At 42.3% G+C, this 19,432-nt stretch overlaps 1 protein-coding gene across 1 annotated transcript in view; it reads left to right on the top strand.

Annotated features, from left to right (window-relative positions):
- The first annotated feature begins 2,838 nt into the window (after positions 1 to 2,838).
- Gpr155 (G protein-coupled receptor 155) overlaps positions 2,839 to 19,432 on the top strand; it is a 46,595-nt gene continuing 30,001 nt past the window's right edge. Inside the window, exons 1-5 of the mRNA XM_032903497.1 lie at positions 2,839 to 3,286; positions 7,023 to 7,162; positions 7,736 to 8,220; positions 16,087 to 16,486; positions 18,790 to 18,955. Of these exons, the coding sequence (XP_032759388.1) occupies positions 7,767 to 8,220; positions 16,087 to 16,486; positions 18,790 to 18,955 (1,020 nt within the window). The 5' untranslated portion in view covers positions 2,839 to 3,286; positions 7,023 to 7,162; positions 7,736 to 7,766. The remainder of the gene's footprint in view (positions 3,287 to 7,022; positions 7,163 to 7,735; positions 8,221 to 16,086; positions 16,487 to 18,789; positions 18,956 to 19,432) is intronic.

The raw sequence follows: 19,432 nt of genomic DNA, 5'->3' as shown, positions 1-19,432 counted from the left end.
TTGTGCAGATTCTGTCTTTTAACACTGACTGTTATTCAGTGAGCTCCATTGTGGGCTTGAAGAGGGGGCGAGTTCATCTTTCTTTCAAAATAAAGTGGTCAAAAGAAAACCACAAGGATGGAGAAACAGACTGGCTGTGCCCCCAAACTTGCCATTACTCTACTTTATGGTTTCTGCATCCTGTCTTAATCTAATTCACTGATTTTACTTGTAGTTTTGCAACCTAATTCTGTTTTCATGGTTTTTCTGCTTGACTTTTTTAATGCCAGTGCAGACAACCTGCCCTTCTTTATCTGAATTTGAGCCTTCCTTGAGGTCAATAATAAAATCAATAGCCCGATGAGATGGTCAGGCCCCACACCTCCCCTCATTGCTTTTGTGTAAGTATTTTAGAACCATTTGAAAGGGAGAGGAGGAAAAAAAATGATATCTTGGGTGCTCGAGAAAGCACACATGCCTGTAAGCATAGGCAAAGTAATTTCCATGGCCTTAAAATGACCTGAAATTAAGTTAGGTTAGAGTATTTACGACAAAGAAGTAAACCATAGATGCATATTAAAATTAGGCTACAATATTAAGCCAAGTGGAAAGCTGGGGAAGGAGAAATCAGTTACTGAAGTGAAATAGCTACATGACAGTTCTTTATAGCAAAGAACTCACGTTGAATAGAACACTTCAACCTCCTGGTTAGCTGGGAGGTAAGAGAGGCAATTATAATTTATTCAGTCATTCAAAAGCCATTTATAGAATGCCTATCACATGTCAAAGGAAGCACTCCTCCAAGCTCTAAGGATAAAAAGATTACAAGCAGAGGCCTTTGCCATGCCTAAGTTTATATACCGCACTGTGTCAATGTTCCTAAATTGTTCTAGTTTGTGGTGGGTTTTCATACTTACCTGTTTTAGCAAATAGTAGTCAAATAAAAGAGTTATTATTAAGTCTTGTTCACCATTTTCTTATAACCAAAGAAAGTGCCTTAGGGTTTATTGTAGAGTTGGGTTTTTATGTTTTGTTTTGTTTTTTGAGTTTTATTTTCAAAGTCTAATTATAATTCAGATTGAATGAACAAGCAGAAAAGCAAGAGAGCTAACTACGAGCAGACACTGATGTACCAAGTATAAAGCAATGGATTGAGATCATAACCATGTACATGCACATGGACACGTGCTGATGCCTTCTTAAAGTATTGTCAGCTCCCAGAGCAGTGGAGTGCTTTCCTTCTTTCATCCAGGAGTGGGATCTGAAGCCTGGAGATTTTAATCAAATGTCTAAACTTCCAGGGCCTCCGATGGAAGGAATGATAACTCCAAGAAATTGTTATAGATAATGCCTCAAGGTTTCCGATTTCAGGTTTAGAAGCAAATTCACTCTTTGTAACCCATTCCTCCTTTGTAAGTGCATTGAAATAGTTCTTCATTTCCAGATAGCAGAATTTTAGAGATGGAAAATATATCAGAAACTCTCTTCCAGGCTTCTCTCTCCTTATTTTAGTAGATGAGGACATATTTAACATTTACCACCTCCTCTTCTTTACCTCTCTCAGCTGTCCTACTCTACAGTTCTTTTGTAATACCCCTCAAACTCACTCCATTTTTACTGCCATTAGCCCAGCATAGGTTATTTCCTTGACTTGGCTACTCCCAAAGTCACCATAGTGTTTCTCTTGCCTTTCATCTTTCCACTTATCCTGGGAAAGCTTCTGGATCAGATAGCACAAACTCCCAACATGTTCCAGCGTGGGGAAATTGTACCAATCTTACTGTGTGGTCAACGGATAAGCTAAGCTAAGCTAAGTTAAGCTAAGCTAACACAAGTCTCCTACAGGTTGGCCAAAGTTTTCTTTCTAGGCCTATCTTTCGATAATCCTTTAATAGTCAAAGTTTACTAAATATTTAATCTTCAGAGTTTCTAAGCAGAAATCCATTTAGCCCTTAGATAACAGATGTATTATTTTTTTAAGTAGTTAGATTAATAGTTAAAAGTGAGAAAGACAAAGAATGAACCAAAAGGGAGTAGGCTACATTTTAAAAATTATTTCTAATTCTGCTCACCTTCCCTTAGGCTTCATTTCCTTAAGCCAGATCGCTCTTGTCTTACTATGCTTTTTCTTTGTAAGCCATGTAGTAATTTAATTTAAAAGTGCAAATGTACTTTATACTAAAACTGCACAGATTAATAAGGTATAGGGGTTGCCAGACAAAACAGTTAAATTTGCAAAGCAAGATTTGTTTATTGAAAAAAAAAATGCTTACAAAGTCACTCAGATCAGGCTTTAAACTTAGAAATAATTTTGTTTCAGAAAGTTTCTTCATTTTCACAAGTTAACTTCAAGAAGCCCCAGTAGATTTCCGAGAACACTTGGAGATTCTTGTCAGTAAGCTAATATGGCCAAAGTTTCTCCACAATAGAAACAGAAGCAGTCACCACTTACATTTTAATCTCTTGATTTAGGAAGGTCAAGATCATGCTAGTTTGGGAAAGGTAGAGGGCAGGGTTTAAACTCACGTCCTTATTCTTATAACTCTATACTATGCACTGACGAGGCTAACCAAGAGGAGAATTAACAGGATTACTGGAGGCTGAGGTTAACCAAAACGATAGGCCTCTGCGAGTCTGAGCAGAGGCGGAGGAAACCAACACTGCCAATCCCCACCCCGGCAGCCATCTTGTGGGAGGAGAAAAGCCGGAAGTACTGCTATTGGAGCCCGGCGGCCTTGCGGCTCCGGCGGGGGCGAGGCCTGAAGGCAGGGACCTGGCTGTGTGGGAGGGCCTCGGGCACCGGGGGCGGAGCGCTGTCGCTTGTCCTTGGGGGCGGGGCCTAAGGGCGAGGTGGGGACCCGCATTCCGACCTTCTGGCTAGGGGCGGGTCCCTAGGTGGGGCCCTAGGGCGGAGCGCAGTGTATCACTTGAGCTTGGGGGTGGAGATTCGAAACGCGGACCTCCATGCTGGAGGCGGGGCCTTTGGAGGGGCGGGGCCATGCCCCGAGCTTGGGGGCGGGGCCTCACGGCAGAGTGGAGACCCGCTTCTCTGACCTCCAGGCCAGGGGCGGGGCCTGAAGGCGGGGCGGAGGCGGGGAGGAGGTACCGGGCCGCAGACTCCTAAGGTAGCTGACAGGCCCGCAGCGGCTCACCCCTCCCTTTTCTCAGAACGTGGTTGGGCATCTGCTGCTGGCTCAAGCCTTTAGAAGAGGGCTCCGGGCAGGAGATGACGGCAGTGTGCTCGCTGCCTAGTCCTCTGCGAGCACCGGCTTCCTTCTCCTCGCAGCCGGAGCTGCAGACCTAGCAGGTGAGATGAGCCCTGGTGGCGTTTGCTCTGGCCCCTGTCTCTGGGGTCTGGACCAGTGGGTAGCGCCAGGCTCCAGTGCCCTGGCGCCTCGGCTCGCTGCTGCGCCTGTTCGCTTCTGCTCCGCAGCGCCTGCGCCTGAAACCTGCATGAACACTAGAGATGGGCTACTCACAAGGGACGACTTGTACCCTATGGTGCCAGATCTATGATCCCCAGGGCGCGGAGCACCCCGTTGCACGTGCGCCCACACTGTCATCTCGGACTTCTTACTTTATCCCAAGGTGGCCTTAGTATCTGCCCCTCGTGAACACCAAATACTTAGTGCTTTGCGCCAAATTTTCTCCCTTACTTCTTTATGGAGCACCTGACGTTGTGACTCCCATGTCCTGGCTTTCCACTTCCATGGGTGTCAGCTGCCCTCGGGATCTATTTGGTTAGGGACTATGCACCTCTTATCTTGGCGGGCCAAAGTCTGTCCCTGCAGATAGACAAGGGTAAAGGCAGTGAATGGAGTGCCTGTTGATGTTGAAGAATGCGTTTATAGTGCCGCAAGGCATTAGGCTTTTCTCCCATAGAAAGGATAGTAGTGTTTGAGAAGAGAACAGCCTCAGTTTAAAGCCTCTTCTTTCAAGTTCACACTGCACCACATTTTAACTTAATAGCAATTAACCTACAATTCCAGTGCTTTGGTGATGTTATCTAAGTCAGATACAATGTGACTAGACCATTTGTATACTTCGTTTTCTAGTGTCTGCCCCAGTGAACTGGCTTTTGCAGTGATAGGTCAACTTGTTTGTTCTGTAACAAGCCCTGTTTTTGTAGATTAAAGGACTGGATGGCAATTTTTTTTTAAACTTCCTTTGTTGTGGTTCTTGTTAATCATGAAATGTGCTTAGGAAGCGGTTTTTTTTTGTTTCGTTTTTTTTTTTTTTTCATGTTTAAAATGGTATGAGATAAAACTTTAGAGTTATTTTTAGGGTTTTTTTCCCCTTCCTTATTTTGAGACAGCTGCTAATATAAGTCCTGGCTGGCTTTTCTTTGTAGCTGAGCTTGAACTCATGGTCCCTGCCTCTGCCTCCCTAGTGTTGGGATTACCGGTGTGTGACATTATGTCAGACTAGAAGTCATTTTAATTTTCATTTGCCTCAGGAACTGTTTGTAACACTGGAAAAAAATTAAAAGGGGGGAAAGGGCAGATTACTTTTAAAAGTTTCATTTAATTTTCATTTAATTGAAAGTTGAACTCTGGGAGTTGTTAAACCTCTTGGCCATCACCATGGAGAGCTCTTTTCACTGTCAATTGCTACTTAAGATCAAACTCAATTCAACTCTCAATTGCTGGGTCTGAAACAGAGGCTGGTAACTTTGTGGACTATCAAGTATGTCTGTTGTTGAGAATCTTAAATGTCAAGTGTGTTTGTATAGCCAGTCAGGACAATGAATGCTATTCACCTTGTTACCGTTGTTAACATTATCATTAGGTCTACAGTCTCTCTGCCTCCCTCTTTCTCTCATCCTCTTGGTTTATTCTTTGCTAGTTGTTCATTTGTTTCTTTATTTTTTGAAATAGCGTCTCAATTGCAGCCCAGTTGAATTTGTGCTCCTCCTACTTCTGTGTCCCAGGACTGGGTTTCCAGCATGGGGTACCACACTTGGCACTAGGACTATTGCTGCCATTTCTTGAAGGCCTACTCTGTGATGAGTTGTGCTTTCCATACAGTATTTCTCTAAGTAGTTTTCCCACTCGTTTTACAGTAAAGGAAACTGACTCAGGGAGGCAAAGTAATTGGCCCAAAGAGCTGATATGCTAAGGCTCAAAGTCTACTACACTTTTCACTTAAATATTGTTAATTAAGATTGTGGTTTAACTAGATAAGATTGATGAAGCTAAGAAGTGCATGCTGAAAGGGAACGGATATAGATCTCTCCCGAGAGACACAGCCAGAGCATGTCAAATACAGAGGTGAATGCTAGCAGCAAACCACTGAACTGAGAACGGGACCCCCTTTGGGGGAATTAGAGGAAGAATTGAAAGAGCTGAAGGGGCTTGCAACCCCGTAAGAACAACAATGTCAACCAACCAGAGCTCCCAGGGACTAAGCCACTATTCAAAGACTATACATGTACTGACCCTGGGCTCCAACTGCATATGTAGCAGAGAATAGCCTTGTTGGGGCACCAGTGGAAGGGGAAGCCCTTGATCCTGCCAAGATTGGACCCCCAGTGCAGGGGAATGTTGGGGGGGAGGAAAGGGGGTGGGAGGGTGCGGGAACCCCCTCATAGGAGAAGGGGAGGGGGAGCGGATAGAGGGCTTTTGGCCGGGAAACCAGCAAAGGGAATAGCATTTGAAATGTAAATAAAGAAATATACCTAATAAAAAAAGCAATGAAAACAAGATTGTTGTTTAAGCATGTTAAGCATACACACACACACACACACACACACACACACACACACACACACACACAAAACCTCCTTTCCTACTACCTTTCGAAGGACACATTTCTTAAGAGCTCCAATTTTTAATACTTAAGTCTGATTGTTAACCCGCTCCTTCAAGGATAACTGTGTGTCCCAACCAAAACCTGGCTGTGTGTATCAACCAGAACTTAGCTGTGTGCCCCAACCTGCCTGTGTGTATCAATATAATTCGGGACTTATTTGGAAAGTTGGAAGTCTGTGACCACTCCTGCTTAATCCTGGTAGAAAAAAGGAAATACTTGTCTTAATCCTAATTATGTATAAGGTTTTTAAAGGGCTTGGCTTCTAGAGAGCAACACGGGGAGTATTCTCTTACAGAACCCTGTGTATTAGTTGACCTTTGGTCTGCCACCTGAGTCTTTTGAACGTGGCGCGGGCATTTGAGAACTTAACCCAAGCATTGTAAATTGCACCAGATTCTTTTCTCCCATCTTATGTAAGGCTACTTTAGATGTAAACCTAGAACAAGAACTTAGAAATTGTTAATTACCATCACATTAGTTTCAAATTACCAACCAAAGCCAGTTCATCTCAGGATTATCTAAAGTTTGTGCTCCTTGTGTCTCTGGCAGAGGAGGGAGTGTGACAGTCGCCACATTAGCGCACAGAACGTGCTCTTTAAAATCTCCTGAGCAGCTCTAGAACATTAGAATACAGTTTGTATTTTGGGGGCTGGTACTGCTGTAAAAAACATTTGTCATTTAGAAAAGAAAGATTCTCCACTCATGACCTATATAATGCCTAAGAGGGGACAGACAGGGGGAGAAGAGACTGATTTAAGAACAGGTTGTTATTCAATGAATTTAATGAAAAATTTTAATGACTCAAGTTTACCCCCCCAATGCCTATGTACCCGGTATTGTGCTAGATATTAGGGACATTGCTTCTGTGACATTCAAAGTCTGGTAAAGGAGACAGGCATACGTCAGTCATTCGAAGGCCTTGGCATAAACAAACTGAGAAAAAGACACTAAAGGGAAGGCTCATGATTTTATTTGTGAACAAACCATGCCTAACTGTGTGATTAAAGGAACCTCACCTGATGAGATGACTCCTGAACCATCTGGTTGGGTTTGGGGGATGGGTGGGTGCTAATTATGTGGGCAGTGCAAATGGTAGACAGCCTTTTAGAGGGAACTCCATGTGCAGAGCCCCCTGTGGCACCAAGGGACTGTAGGCCAATGTGCATGCTTACAAAACAGGAACTAAGAGAAGGCTGGTGAACTGATATCATCCCATCATTTCTTCCCCACAGACGCCTTCCTACTCCACCAAAAGTTATCTTCCACTTTGGATAAGTGATTACTGTGTGCTGGCCGTGATTAGATTGTAGGGGCTGGCGTCTCACAGATGATAAAGCGAAGCACAGAAACTTAAGTTTTGGGTTCAAGGTTGGTAAGTAATACCCTATGGTTCTCCCTTATGCTCAAGCATGACCACAGGCTGGAAGGGACTGTCTGGTTCCAGTGTGACTCCTGAGAACCATCCCTGAGAACTTCTGTCGGAGAATCTGGGTGCAACACTCTGCACACTGTGGCCTTCCTCTTGTCCATTAGATGGAGGTGAATGGTGGATCCCTGGAGAGAACCATAGGGCACCACTCTAGCTGTATTGTTTGCGGACCTTATTTTACCCAAGTCTGGCTCTGAAAATGGAATGGTAACATAAATATTTTGAGCTGACCTACCTTTGAGAGTGAGGCATCTTCCCCTCTTTCCCATTGTGTCTTCCCCTGCTGGAGAGTGACGGGGAGTACAGACACCTACCTAGTTGGCCATTAGTATGTGAGTACATCCAGGTTTTCCCGAAGTCTGTTTCAGTGTGAACTCTGCTTGGTCATAACACTGAATTAATTAATTAATTAATTAATTAATTTCTTCCTTTCTTTCTTTCTTCCTTTCTTTCTTTCTTTCTTTCTTTCTTTCTTTCTTTCTTCCTTCCTTCCTTCCTTCCTTTTTTTTTTTTCAGAGACCAGTTTGGAAGTACAGGGAGAGGGAAGATGGATTCTTATTTCCCAGCAAAGAACTCAACTCTTGCTGTTAATATGAATGAGACTTTGTCTGCCACTCATGGCTTTAATTCCACCAGTGACCCATCTTCGATGTCAATAACCAGGCTCTTCCCAGCGTTACTCGAGTGCTTTGGCATCGTCCTCTGTGGGTACATAGCGGGAAGGGCCAATGTCATAACATCCACACAGGCCAAAGGACTGGGAAACTTCGTCTCCAGATTTGCCCTCCCAGCTTTATTATTCAAAAACATGGTTGTGCTTAATTTTGCCAATGTGGATTGGGCTTTTCTATATAGCATCCTAATTGGCAAGGCCTCTGTATTTTTCGTTGTATGCGTGTTAACCCTGTTGGTTGCCAGTCCTGAGAGTCGATTTAGCAAAGCTGGACTGTTCCCTATCTTTGCTACACAGAGCAATGACTTTGCTTTGGGATACCCTATAGGTAAGTCATTTTCTCCTTCTTCTTCTCCTTCTTCTTCTTCTTCTTCTTCTTCTTCTTCTTCTTCTTCTTCTTCTTCTTCTTCTTCTTCTTCTTCTTCTTCTTCTCCTTCTTCTTCTCCTTCTCCTCCTCTCCTCCTCCTCCTCCTCCTCCTCCTCCTCCTCCTTCTTCTTCTTCTTCTTCTTCTTCTTCTTCTTCTTCATTTTAAAAAGTAGTCAAGCATTTTATGTGGTAATATACATTTTTTATTTATCTGGGCATTTGTTAGTGTTTTATATTAGTAATTTATAACTATATTAGTATATTTTTATAAAAAATATTCTGATTATAATTTCCCCTCCCCAAATTCCTCCCAGACCTTCTCCACTCATCCATCATCTTTTTCTTAAAGCTGTCTTAAATTAGAACATATTTTTTTCTTTAATTTCAGAGTTTAAGGACCACTTAATTATCTGCCTTAAATAAGTAGCCATACCCTAATACCTTAGGGGCCAATCTTTCTAATAGTATTCGTTCTCTTCTCAATTATCTCATGTAAAGAAACCGAATTCCTAGAAGGGATGGCAATCTGATTTAAATTATGTTTAATATAAAATCTTATGACTCTATGGGAGTGTCATCGCCACATGTCAGCAGTGGGAATTTAAAAGTGGCGTCCCCACACCGCTCTTGTTCCTGTGCCCTAGAACACATAGACTATTTCTACATTAAAATTTGTTATGAGCTTGTTATCGAAGTTTTTAGTGGATTATGTCAAAGTTAAGCCCTTGTTTAAGGTCAGAGCTGCCAAGGACACTGTGGCGTCTGCAGTCGTGTATGCAGCTGGATTTTATGTTTTCTGCTAAAACAATAAACACTAATTTGGGATGCCGAGGTTTCTTGAGAGGAAATATATTCTGCTTTTTGGAATATACCACCATTCCTGGAAACCACTTTGTCATATTTAAAAATGCAAGTTGTGTATATTTTAGGTACACAGCACAGCATGGGGAGCATTGGGCCTGTCTCCATTCAGTTGCTTATGGGGGAGTGCCGCATGCCAGAGACTGAACCAGCGGCTAGGCACAGTCCTATGACAAAGTTCTCAAACACCCTGAATTTATATTTTAGTGGAAAAAAAAATCAAGTTAGAGATTGAAACCAAGATCCTGGTCTATGTTAGCAGGGGCCAGAAGAATAGGTAAGGGGCAGTTGTGAGGAGAAGGTGCTTGGGGCCAAGTGCTGGCTTCAGGCTTCTCAGATTGAGTGGAATGTTCCATTGTGCAGTTGAAACCTACGGTGAACTCTCAAGCCTCCTCTGTTTGTCCCATCCTCCTCCCCCAAGTCAGTTCACCATTCCCACCAAAAAGATTGTACAGAACTTTGCCTTCTCACCTCTTCCCACCTTACCAATGAAATCTGGTAACACTGAGTAAAGCAAGAGACGGAGGGAGGAACCCAAGGCTCTTGGGAAATTGGTTGGTTATAAATAGAAGCTCTGTAGGTATTCCTGTACAGTTACTAAACTTTACATTGAAGTTACACAACCAGCCGAGGTTAGTTTGTTCATCTCCTTAAGAGAACCAAGAATGTAGTCTGGTCAAGGATTTGTAGTATAAAGACTCCAGAAGGGGCTCATGGCCACAGGGTTGATTAAGTATTTAGTAAATATTGTTCTTATTTTAGACCTGAGCTAGACGTGTATAGTTTCATGCCTTTGTAAACTAGTGAGCTCAGAAAGAAAACTAACATTTGTAACTTTATAGTTTACAGGGGACTTTATTATTTGAATAGGGCACATAATATCACTTTCAAATAAGGAGACAGGGTTACAGGGTTGTTTGAGGGTCACGCAGCTGACATGTGCCCGAGACCCAGCTCTAGGCTTTCAGGTTCTCTATCCCAGATGCTCCTTTATGCCACACAGTTATATAACAAGACTAAGCCTCTCTTAGGAGACCCAACCAACCTTTGTAAATTTAGCAGTTTCAGAGAGAACCAGATGGTTTTGTCCTTAAAACTATGCCCAAAGGGGTGGGGTAAGGGGTGGGGGCTTAGAATGTTTGCTGCAAAAGCAAGAGGACCTGAATTCAAAGCTCCAGCACCCACATAAAGGCCAAGCATGAGGGCCTTAGCTTCCTGAGGCCCTCCTCTGCTTTGTGAAAGATCTTGTACTCTCTGTGCTTGCTTTATGTGTGTGTGTTTCTTTGCCCTTAATAAAAGATTTTCTCAGGCAGGCCTTTCCTACCTGTAACCCTGATGCTGGGAGGTGGGGAGAGGTGGCCAGTCAGCCTAACTGAAACGAGTTTCAGGTTCAATGAGAGACCTGTCCCTCACATAAGGTAGAGGGAGATGGAGGAAGGCTTCAGACATCTTCCTCTAGCCTCGGGATGCACACACAGATGTGTGAACCCACAAAGGGAGAAAAAGAACAGAAGTGGAAAAAAGCTATTAGATAAATTACTTTCTCTATTAAGATACCTTCCAAATCAAATGTATAAGCCAAGCTATTTTTATCACAGTTTTTCTTACATTCCACATTATATCAGTAAACTGGTAATAATCAGGTTCCTATGGCAACCCAAATTGCCTTGCTGGATGTGTTGGTCAGTTCGGGATGGATCATAATGTTTGCTGTTTGTGTTACTCACAGATAATAACTCTCGTGCCATCAGGCTGCAGACTATCACGTTAGTAAAAGCCGGTCCTATAGACAGCTCTCTCATCTGCTTGTAAAATGGGAGACGTGCTCCAGAGCATGATGCTAAGTGTCTGCTCCCTAATGGGGTATTCGTTAATGCCGTCTGTGTCCATCTGTCTTCCACTCTGTTCATGGCGAACCGAGGAGACAGTCGTCAGAGAGACCTCTCCTAGGAATCCCCACGGTCGTGTTCATAGAAGAGTATTGATAATGCATTAGAAGAAGCATGCTTCTTAAGGCTGCATTGACTCCTCCTCTTCCCAGTTTACAGGTGACTTGGGAAATGCTGTCACAGAGGGAAGACAGATAAGTTAGTGAGTAAAGGAAAGAAGGTGGCTACATATCTTTTCTGTATATTGTGACTATAGTATACAGAACGTAAGCAGTGCTACATTACTGTGTAGTTTTTATGTCAGCGTCAACTGAATTACAGACTAAAAGACGCATACTGTCTCTTAGGACAGTTCCTTCCAAAGGTACTTTTAAAGATCCAGGTGTGAGGAGAAACCAAGAGTCTACGAAGATGAAATGCCCACGTACGTCAGCAGATCAGAATGGGCTTCCTGCCTCTGTCATTAAAATATACTAATAGGGCATAGTTAAGTCCTATAATTTATTCTTCAAACAATGCTGATAGCATAAGTACCCTGGCTAATCATGATTATGCTCTAGTGCTCAAGCTGTAAACAGAAAGGAGACGGAGCCTTTAATGGGATGCCATTAAGTAACGGGATGGTCTTGTCAGGGCCTTTGTGTTATTTGCTAGAGATTGAAACCCTGCAGAAATCAAAATAGGAGACACAGCGGGTGGCTAATTTTTCTTAGTTCCTCCAAGCTATATAATAACTCCTCATAATGGGATTCCCCCTCCCTCTAAGAGCCTTATTTATAATCATTAATTAATTAGGACCTAATAGTTGATGTCGTGATTATAAATCTAATTTTAGTTGCTATAGGTCACTGTATCCATGTGTATTTTCCTTTCTGACTGGAAAGGTTGTCTTCAGCTTGCTAACAAAGGGAAGGCGCCGTCAGTCTATAAAGATGGAATGTTAAGTAATTATGGAAATGAGAGGCAAAAGAGACTAAAATTCCCACGTTGCGCTCCTTTTCTCTAGGAATTTAATAAGTATTTATTTAATCATAATTATTTGCTCTCCCAGTAGACATTACTTCTTTCGCCCCTATGTGTTCATTCAGCTGAGTTAAAAGGCTCTAATTGTAACCTGCATTATAAATATTCACAATGTGTAGAAAGGAAAGAAATGAAATTTCAGTTAGATAGGAGGAATGAGTTCAAGAGAACTATTGTATAAATAGTGAATACAGTTAATAACAATGTAAGTGTTCACATCATGAAGAAATACATAAGAAAACATGCATGCTGGTGAGCTTAATTTAACCATTCCAAAATGCATAAATTTCAGAATGACATGTGTTACATAATAACACATATCATTTTTATCTGCGAATTCCAAATGAATTGGTAATCCCACCATTCGTGGGGCTGAATGAATCAAGAGGACCGTTGGGAGTTCAAAGCCAGCCTCGGCTACAGTGTGAGATCAAACAACAAAGCGAGCTAGGGTGACAGTGCAGTTGGTGAAGCGCTTGCTTCGTAAGCATGAGCCTGGTGTGGATGTAAAACCCTAGCGCTGGGGAGGTAGAGACAGAGATCCCTGGTGGTCGCTGGTCGGCCAGTCTAACTGAATCAGTGAGCTCCAGGTTCTGTCTAAAAGAGTGCAGTGGGGAGTGATTGAGAGAGACACTCAGCATCGCCTCTCACTTCCACACACATGCACACATACGTGAACGTGCACACACCTGCATCAAAAAAGCCAACCAAGGTGATAATTCTTAAAATACGGATCCAAAAAGAGGTCAGCCAATAGCAGCTATGTTATCGTATGATGCAAAATATATTTTTACTCTATCCGAAGCCCTCAGCCTTCCTCAGTTAACCCTGGTCATCAGATTTGTTCGTCACTGTGCTGGTGGGGGTGGCGTGGGGAGGGGGAGTCTGTGGATTATAAAATGGTGCCTTCACCTCAAGAAATTGAGGTGGCGTTGATACTATACAGTGTGTATGGTGTATTTCTAGAGAGGGTAAGATTTAATGATGTAGGTTGGAGACTCGGTAGAAGGAGTCCACAAGGAACTAGCCTCAAATAGTAGGCAGGTTTCAGTAAGGAACAAATAATTCCAGAAAGTCAGAGAGTGAAGGCATGATCAGCAAGCAGAGCTTCTAATCAGGAATTAGTGTTTGTCTGCTGGGCCTGTGATATGATCTGGCAGATGGAGTCTTTGCTTTATGGAGCAGTAAAGGATGTGTTGGATAAATACGAGGGTAATTATGGGGACTGGCTGTGCTCATTAAAAGAAAGCCACCAGGGCTGTTTCGGTGATGGTGGAAACGATAGAAAGATATTAATTTTTGAAAGTTTTGACTTTGAATAGTTGTGATGTCGATGGTACTCTTTGGAGTTAATATGGTTGAAAAGAGTGGTTGAGGAAACACAGAGACCATTGGTTAATTAGATACTTTAAGTAACCTAATTTTCAGACTTTTAACTGTAAGATCCAAGAGGAGAAAATACAGGACTCTGAAAAGGAAGGAAGGACAATAGTCTTCCATATCTGACAGGAGCATGTTTCAATCCTCCTTCTGAGTACTATCTATAGTAGGCATTTGTCTTACACATACCTACGATCAAGTCTAATGTATCAATTAGATACATCAAGAGCTTCACAATAACTAGTAAGACAGAACAGTGATACACTGTAAAGAATGATGTGGGTTATGGTCTCTGTCTTTTTCTTTCAGGCTACCACACTGTATGCTGCTTACCGTTGATGTTATGCCTGGTAACTGGGCATGTAGCTTCCTGTAGCAAAGCAGGATGGGGAGGGAGTGCTGCTGTTTTTGATGACTGCCTGTCTATAGCAGAGAGAGAGAGAGAGAGAGAGAGAGAGAGAGAGAGAGAGAGAGAGAGAGAGAGAATTAGTTATGTAGTAGTGATCACTAATGTGCCTGGAAAGGAAATTTCTGGACACAAGTGATCAACCTCTATCAGAGCTTTGAGGAGAGTGTGGTGTTGGAGATGGAGGTTACCACAGAAAACACCTTTGCATTTTTGCATTGTGGCCACTTAGGAAAAATTCTTAAAGCCAGACTGAAACCACAAGGCATTCCCCAAGTACATACATACTCCACTAAAAAGACCTAAGTGCCGGGCAGACACAGACCCCCTTGTCCCAGAGATGGAGCACGGGAAAAGTGTACCTACCTAAGAGTGATTTCCAAGATGACTTTTACTTAAGCAAGTAACGCACCAGAAAACATGAAGTACAGCCGCCAAGTCATAAAGCCGACACATTTAACTTAGAAACCAGTGAAGAGAACTGATGACGTTTTATGCAATTGCATGAGTTTACCCTCTGCTCTGTCTTGGAAATATTACAGGCATATGTATGTGCTTAGCTGAGAGAAAAAAAATGATTTGAATCTTTTAAAAAGTGAGAGTAACTGATGAGGTCAAAGTGAAGGTCTGAGGTGATATAATTGATTACATAACCTTAACGGGACATGTGTCTGACATTAACTGAATCCTGAGTAGGTAAACAAATATTTCCCGACCCCTGTCACTTTATCTTGTTAAGAAACTCAATCTACATTCTGTTCACATGACTGCCTCCATCCTTGGAATGATTGCAGGGATGCATTTGCTCTCTCCCTCTCAACCTCACATCCATTTTGAGTGAGCCTCCAGCTGGAGAGGCTCAAGCGCTGTGTCCAAATCCAGGCTGAAGACCAAGTTGTATACTCGGCGGCTTTAAGTTGCCTTGGTCCACCTCAGGCCAGTCCCTCCCTCGGTCTTCACCTTCTAGAACTGCTAGACCTGTGATCCTAGCTCTTCCTCACCTCCCTCTTCTGTCGGACTCAAGTTCTTCTTAACCCCCCCCCAAAGCCTTTTAAATCACCCACAAAATATAGCAGGTGTGCTCTGCAATGTGCCGTTTCTTGTAAATCTCACACTTCTCAGGCATCATTTTTCAGTAAGTAGCAGTCTCTTTGGAGACATGCCGAGGTGGGGGGTTGAGGGGAAGGCGCTTTTGTTTCCTTAGGAGTGAACAGTTACTTTTGCAAGTTAGATACACAGTGTGTGACTCCCTGCTGCTCTCCACCGAACACTACCCGGCTCCAGCCTCCTCTCCTTTACGTCTCCTCTGGGCTTGCCTGGGAGCAGTCTTTACTTTCATTTTTCTCATAGCCGATGTGCACCACAAGCAAGGGTAGGTACGACTGGCACTTTCCTCCTCATAGCTACCTGGTACTGTTGTAGGACGTTACTCTCTGCTCCTTGCTGACAACTATTAAAGTTTCTGTTGTCTGGTTTGGTCACCTCTTCATGCTAGTCATTTCCTCCATCACGCTTTACCGTCTGACTCATCTTCCTTACGAAGAAGAGCCTTGCTCACTTGACTTAGCATCCTCCTCGGCGACCCACTGAATTCTGCCCTCTCAGTTCCCTGGCCTCCTCATGTCCAGTGAGTCTTTCCTCCCGGTTAGCTGCCAGTTCACGTGGCCACATCCTAGATCACATCTGGAAAGTATAAACTTGATAGCTCACAATCTGACTAGAAACTCCTGGACTTAGTTCATATGTCCCGGACCCACCTCACGTCAGCTGTTTCATGTCCCTGCACCTTTGCCTGCAGAGTGTAGACTGCATCTAGCACTGTCCTGCTGCTTTAGTTCCTGACTCTACTCTCCCCGATCTGACTCCTGCCTTACCACACAGAGAAGCTGCTGTCTCCACAAGATCAAACAGATATCTTGGCTATCACTACGTATATAGATTTCTACTTAGAATCGCTCTTTTAAAAATTTTACAGCTCTCACCTTTTCTTTGTGGTTCATCTTTAAGGTTCCCCTGTCTGGGAAAATAGTTACGTTTTTATTAAAAATAATTTAAAGTTGAATGTTACTTTATAAACTGGGTGGTACTTAATACTTAATCTAGTGTTTCTTCCTTGTCAGTGTTATTACTAAAACTTGCCTTCCTAAAAATAACTGAATGGATTGTCACTATTTATACTAATTTTCAATGATACAAACAAGAAAATGTTAAATACATCTTCCTCTAATTCTGTGGTAACATTTTAAAACCAATATTCTTGTTTTACAGTCGAAGCTCTGTACCAAACCACATACCCAGAATATCTCCAGTACATTTATTTGGTGGCACCAATATCTCTTATGATGTTAAACCCTATAGGGTTCATCTTCTGTGAAATCCAGAAGTCAAAAGACACTCGAAATGCTTCTCAAAACAAAGCAAAAATTGTGGGACTTGGATTCCTGCGCGTGTTACAGAACCCGATAGTGTTTATGGTCTTCGTTGGCATCGCCTTCAATTTTATTCTTGATAAAAAGATCCCTGTGTATATGGAAAATTTTCTTGATGGGCTTGCAAACTCCTTCTCTGGGTCAGCCCTGTTCTATCTCGGTCTGACCATGGTAGGAAAAATCAGGCGGCTGAAGAAGTCGGCGTTCGTGGCGCTCATTGTCCTCATCACAGCTAAACTGTAAGTCTCGCTCGGGGAGTCTAGTTTGAGAACGGAAGCCTATTTAACCCAGCCATCCATTGCATCGCACATATTTTCCCTTTTAAATACTAATCCCTGCTTATATCATTGTTGCGATTTAAAGAAAAATGGGGGGTTGGGGATTTAGCTCAGCGGTAGAGCGCTTGCCTAGCATGTGCAAGGCCCTGGGTTCGGTCCCCAGCTCCGAAAAAAAGAAAAAAAAAAAAGAAAAATGGACTAGTTGGGTACTATTAAAAATTATTTTCTTACTGTGGCATGCAGGTTACTTTTTCTACTTTGCTATCAGAAGATAAAGATTATCGGTTTTTATTCAGGCTTTTTTTCCCCCATTCAGTGTATTTGTGTAAAGTTTACCTAATATTTTCAATATCTCAGTAAACATCATAATTAATTTTTATGCTTCTGGGCTTCGAACCCAGAGCCTTCTACAAGCTCGGTAGCTGTTTTACCACTGAACTATAACACATCCCTAGATCCTATTTGAAAAATAAATTTTGCAAAATTTTTAAGTCCATGAAAAATCATAAACACATTTTTTGTTTAAGTATAATAATTTTTAAATATACACCATTTTTTTAAGAACTTGGGAATCATTCACTGACCATGAGTGAGTTTGGTTGAACATTCTAAATACAGGTAAACCAATATGTACATTTTTAGAATATTATCATTATTGGGATAACGTTATAGTGGCAATTCTTTTTAGTTAATAGTTCTTAAGCTTATTGGCTTGTCAGCTGTGGAATTGACATGATTTTACTACATTATTACCCAAAGTTCGAGGGCATGCTTAAATGTGGACTCCAACTCTTATATAAGAGTTAAATTCCTGGGACCAGGACGTTACACATTTGTATTTCCAAAATGGTAATATGTTCTTCAGAATGTACGAGTTAGTATTTCCACTGCAATGCTTTTCAATAATAATAATGTAATTTCAATGCTAATTTAAAATTTTAAAGGTCTTTTATTCTCTTTAGATATTTGATTCTTATTTTTAAATTAAAAACAAACCACGCTGGAGAGATGGCTCAGCATTGATTCTTCTTTCAGACAATAGGGGTTTGAGTTCCAGGAACCAAATGGTGGGTCCAGTTCGTGGTGGTGGTGGTGGGGAGGGGTGGGAAGTGGGGGGTGGTCCAGCTCCCTCTTCTGGCCTCTGTGGGCACTGCGTGCATGTGATACACAGAACTAGGAGCCGGGCAGTACACCCACACACATAAAAGACATACAATATATAAATTTATGAATAGGAACCACGATGCCTTAGCTTCATGAACTATCTATTACAACAGACATCTACAGGTAATTTAGGACTAGGGAGGTGGTTCAGTCTGCAAAGTGCTTGTTGCACAAGGATGAGGACCTGAGTTTGGTTCCGTAGCAGGCAGGTAAAAAGCCAGACATCGTGGCACATGCCTGGGATTCCAGTGCTGGAGGATGGAGAGTCCCTGGGGCTTCCTGGTCAGCCAGCCTAGCTGAAGTGGTGAACTACAGGTTCAGTGAGGGAATCTTGTCTCAAAAAATAAGGTAGAGAGCAATTGAGGAAGACATCCCGTGTCAGCCTTTGGCCTCCACAGGCACACCTGTGCACATGTACACACATTCATAATGTATCTCCCCTGGGCGCTGCTGTGACAATGTATCGGCGAGCCAGTTAGCTTAGTGACTGTGCTATGTTCTTTCTAGAGAACAGTGAGACTAATAATAGACTGCTCACCAGATCTGACTTCTCTTTGTTTTCTGCTCCCCACAGTTGTTTCAGTTCCCTTTGCTAAATCTATCTTTACTTACAAATATCAAGAACTAATTATTAAGATGCCTAGTTTTTACTGCTTTGTAGGATTTTATTGTGCTGCATTGTTATCGTTAATCGGACCATTTAAACCCTTAGTCACCAAGTTCAGCTGCTTCAAAAAGTTTAGAAAGAAGTTACAAAGATTTTCAACTTTTTTCCATCCAACATTTCAGTTAGCCATAGAGAAAGCAGGAAAGCAGCTATGATTATTAACGCTTGCCTTTTTCTTTTTCCAAGAAAACTTTGTAAAAGTCACTTTTCCCCTCTATGCTCCCTGATGTTTGAAAAGATTCCAGGACATTATTCTTGAAACGGCTCCTAGCTGAATTCTTGACTTTCAACAAAATGTCCAGCAGCAATAAAAGATGTGCCTGGAAATGCATATACTTTCTGGGCAGGAGAACAGTAGTAACATGATTCCAAGTTCACCAGTGTAGTTACAGGCATTGGTGTTAAGCGCGTTCTGCATCTCTTATGTCTCCAGCCTGGTGCTGCCCCTTCTGTGCAGAGAAATGGTGGAAGTCCTGGACAAGGGTAACAGCGTAGTGAACCACACGAGTCTGTCCAACTATGCGTTTCTCTACGGCGTCTTCCCTGTGGCTCCAGGAGTGGCTATCTTTGCAACACAATTCAACATGGAAGTAGAGATCGTACGTATGCACTGGAGAGGGCTGGCGTGTGGGCTGAAGGGAAAACCGGAGTTGCAAAGCGCAGACAGCAACATTCTTTCAGTGGGAATTTGAGACTCCTAAGCTGTCTCACGGTGAACAGGGAGGACCCGGTAACGTTGCATAGCCACGGCTATTTAATACGGGAACCTTAGTTGCATGTTTTCTTCCATTTTTTTAAACCTGTGCTTTTTTTTTTTTTTACTAGCCTTTGTTTTGTTTCAAGTACTTAAGCTTTAAAGTTACAGAGGCATAACTTTTGAAATGTTGAAGGAAACAAATCTATTATAATTCAATCGCCACAAGAAAATACCCCACAGTAAACTAAGAAAATGGGCACATAAACGGTGCCTGTGTATATTGTACATGGCATACACAGTGTTAAGGGGTTCTCAAAATAATATGAGAGACAACTTCATTAATTGATCTATATTATGTTTGGTAATTATTTTCTGTTAA

This window comes from Rattus rattus, chromosome 5, assembly GCF_011064425.1.
Source record: "Rattus rattus isolate New Zealand chromosome 5, Rrattus_CSIRO_v1, whole genome shotgun sequence".
In the NCBI taxonomy this organism is placed as follows: domain Eukaryota; kingdom Metazoa; phylum Chordata; class Mammalia; order Rodentia; family Muridae; genus Rattus; species Rattus rattus.
The sequence above is the reverse complement of the archived record's forward strand: the minus strand, read 5'-3'. Positions and strand labels throughout refer to the sequence as shown.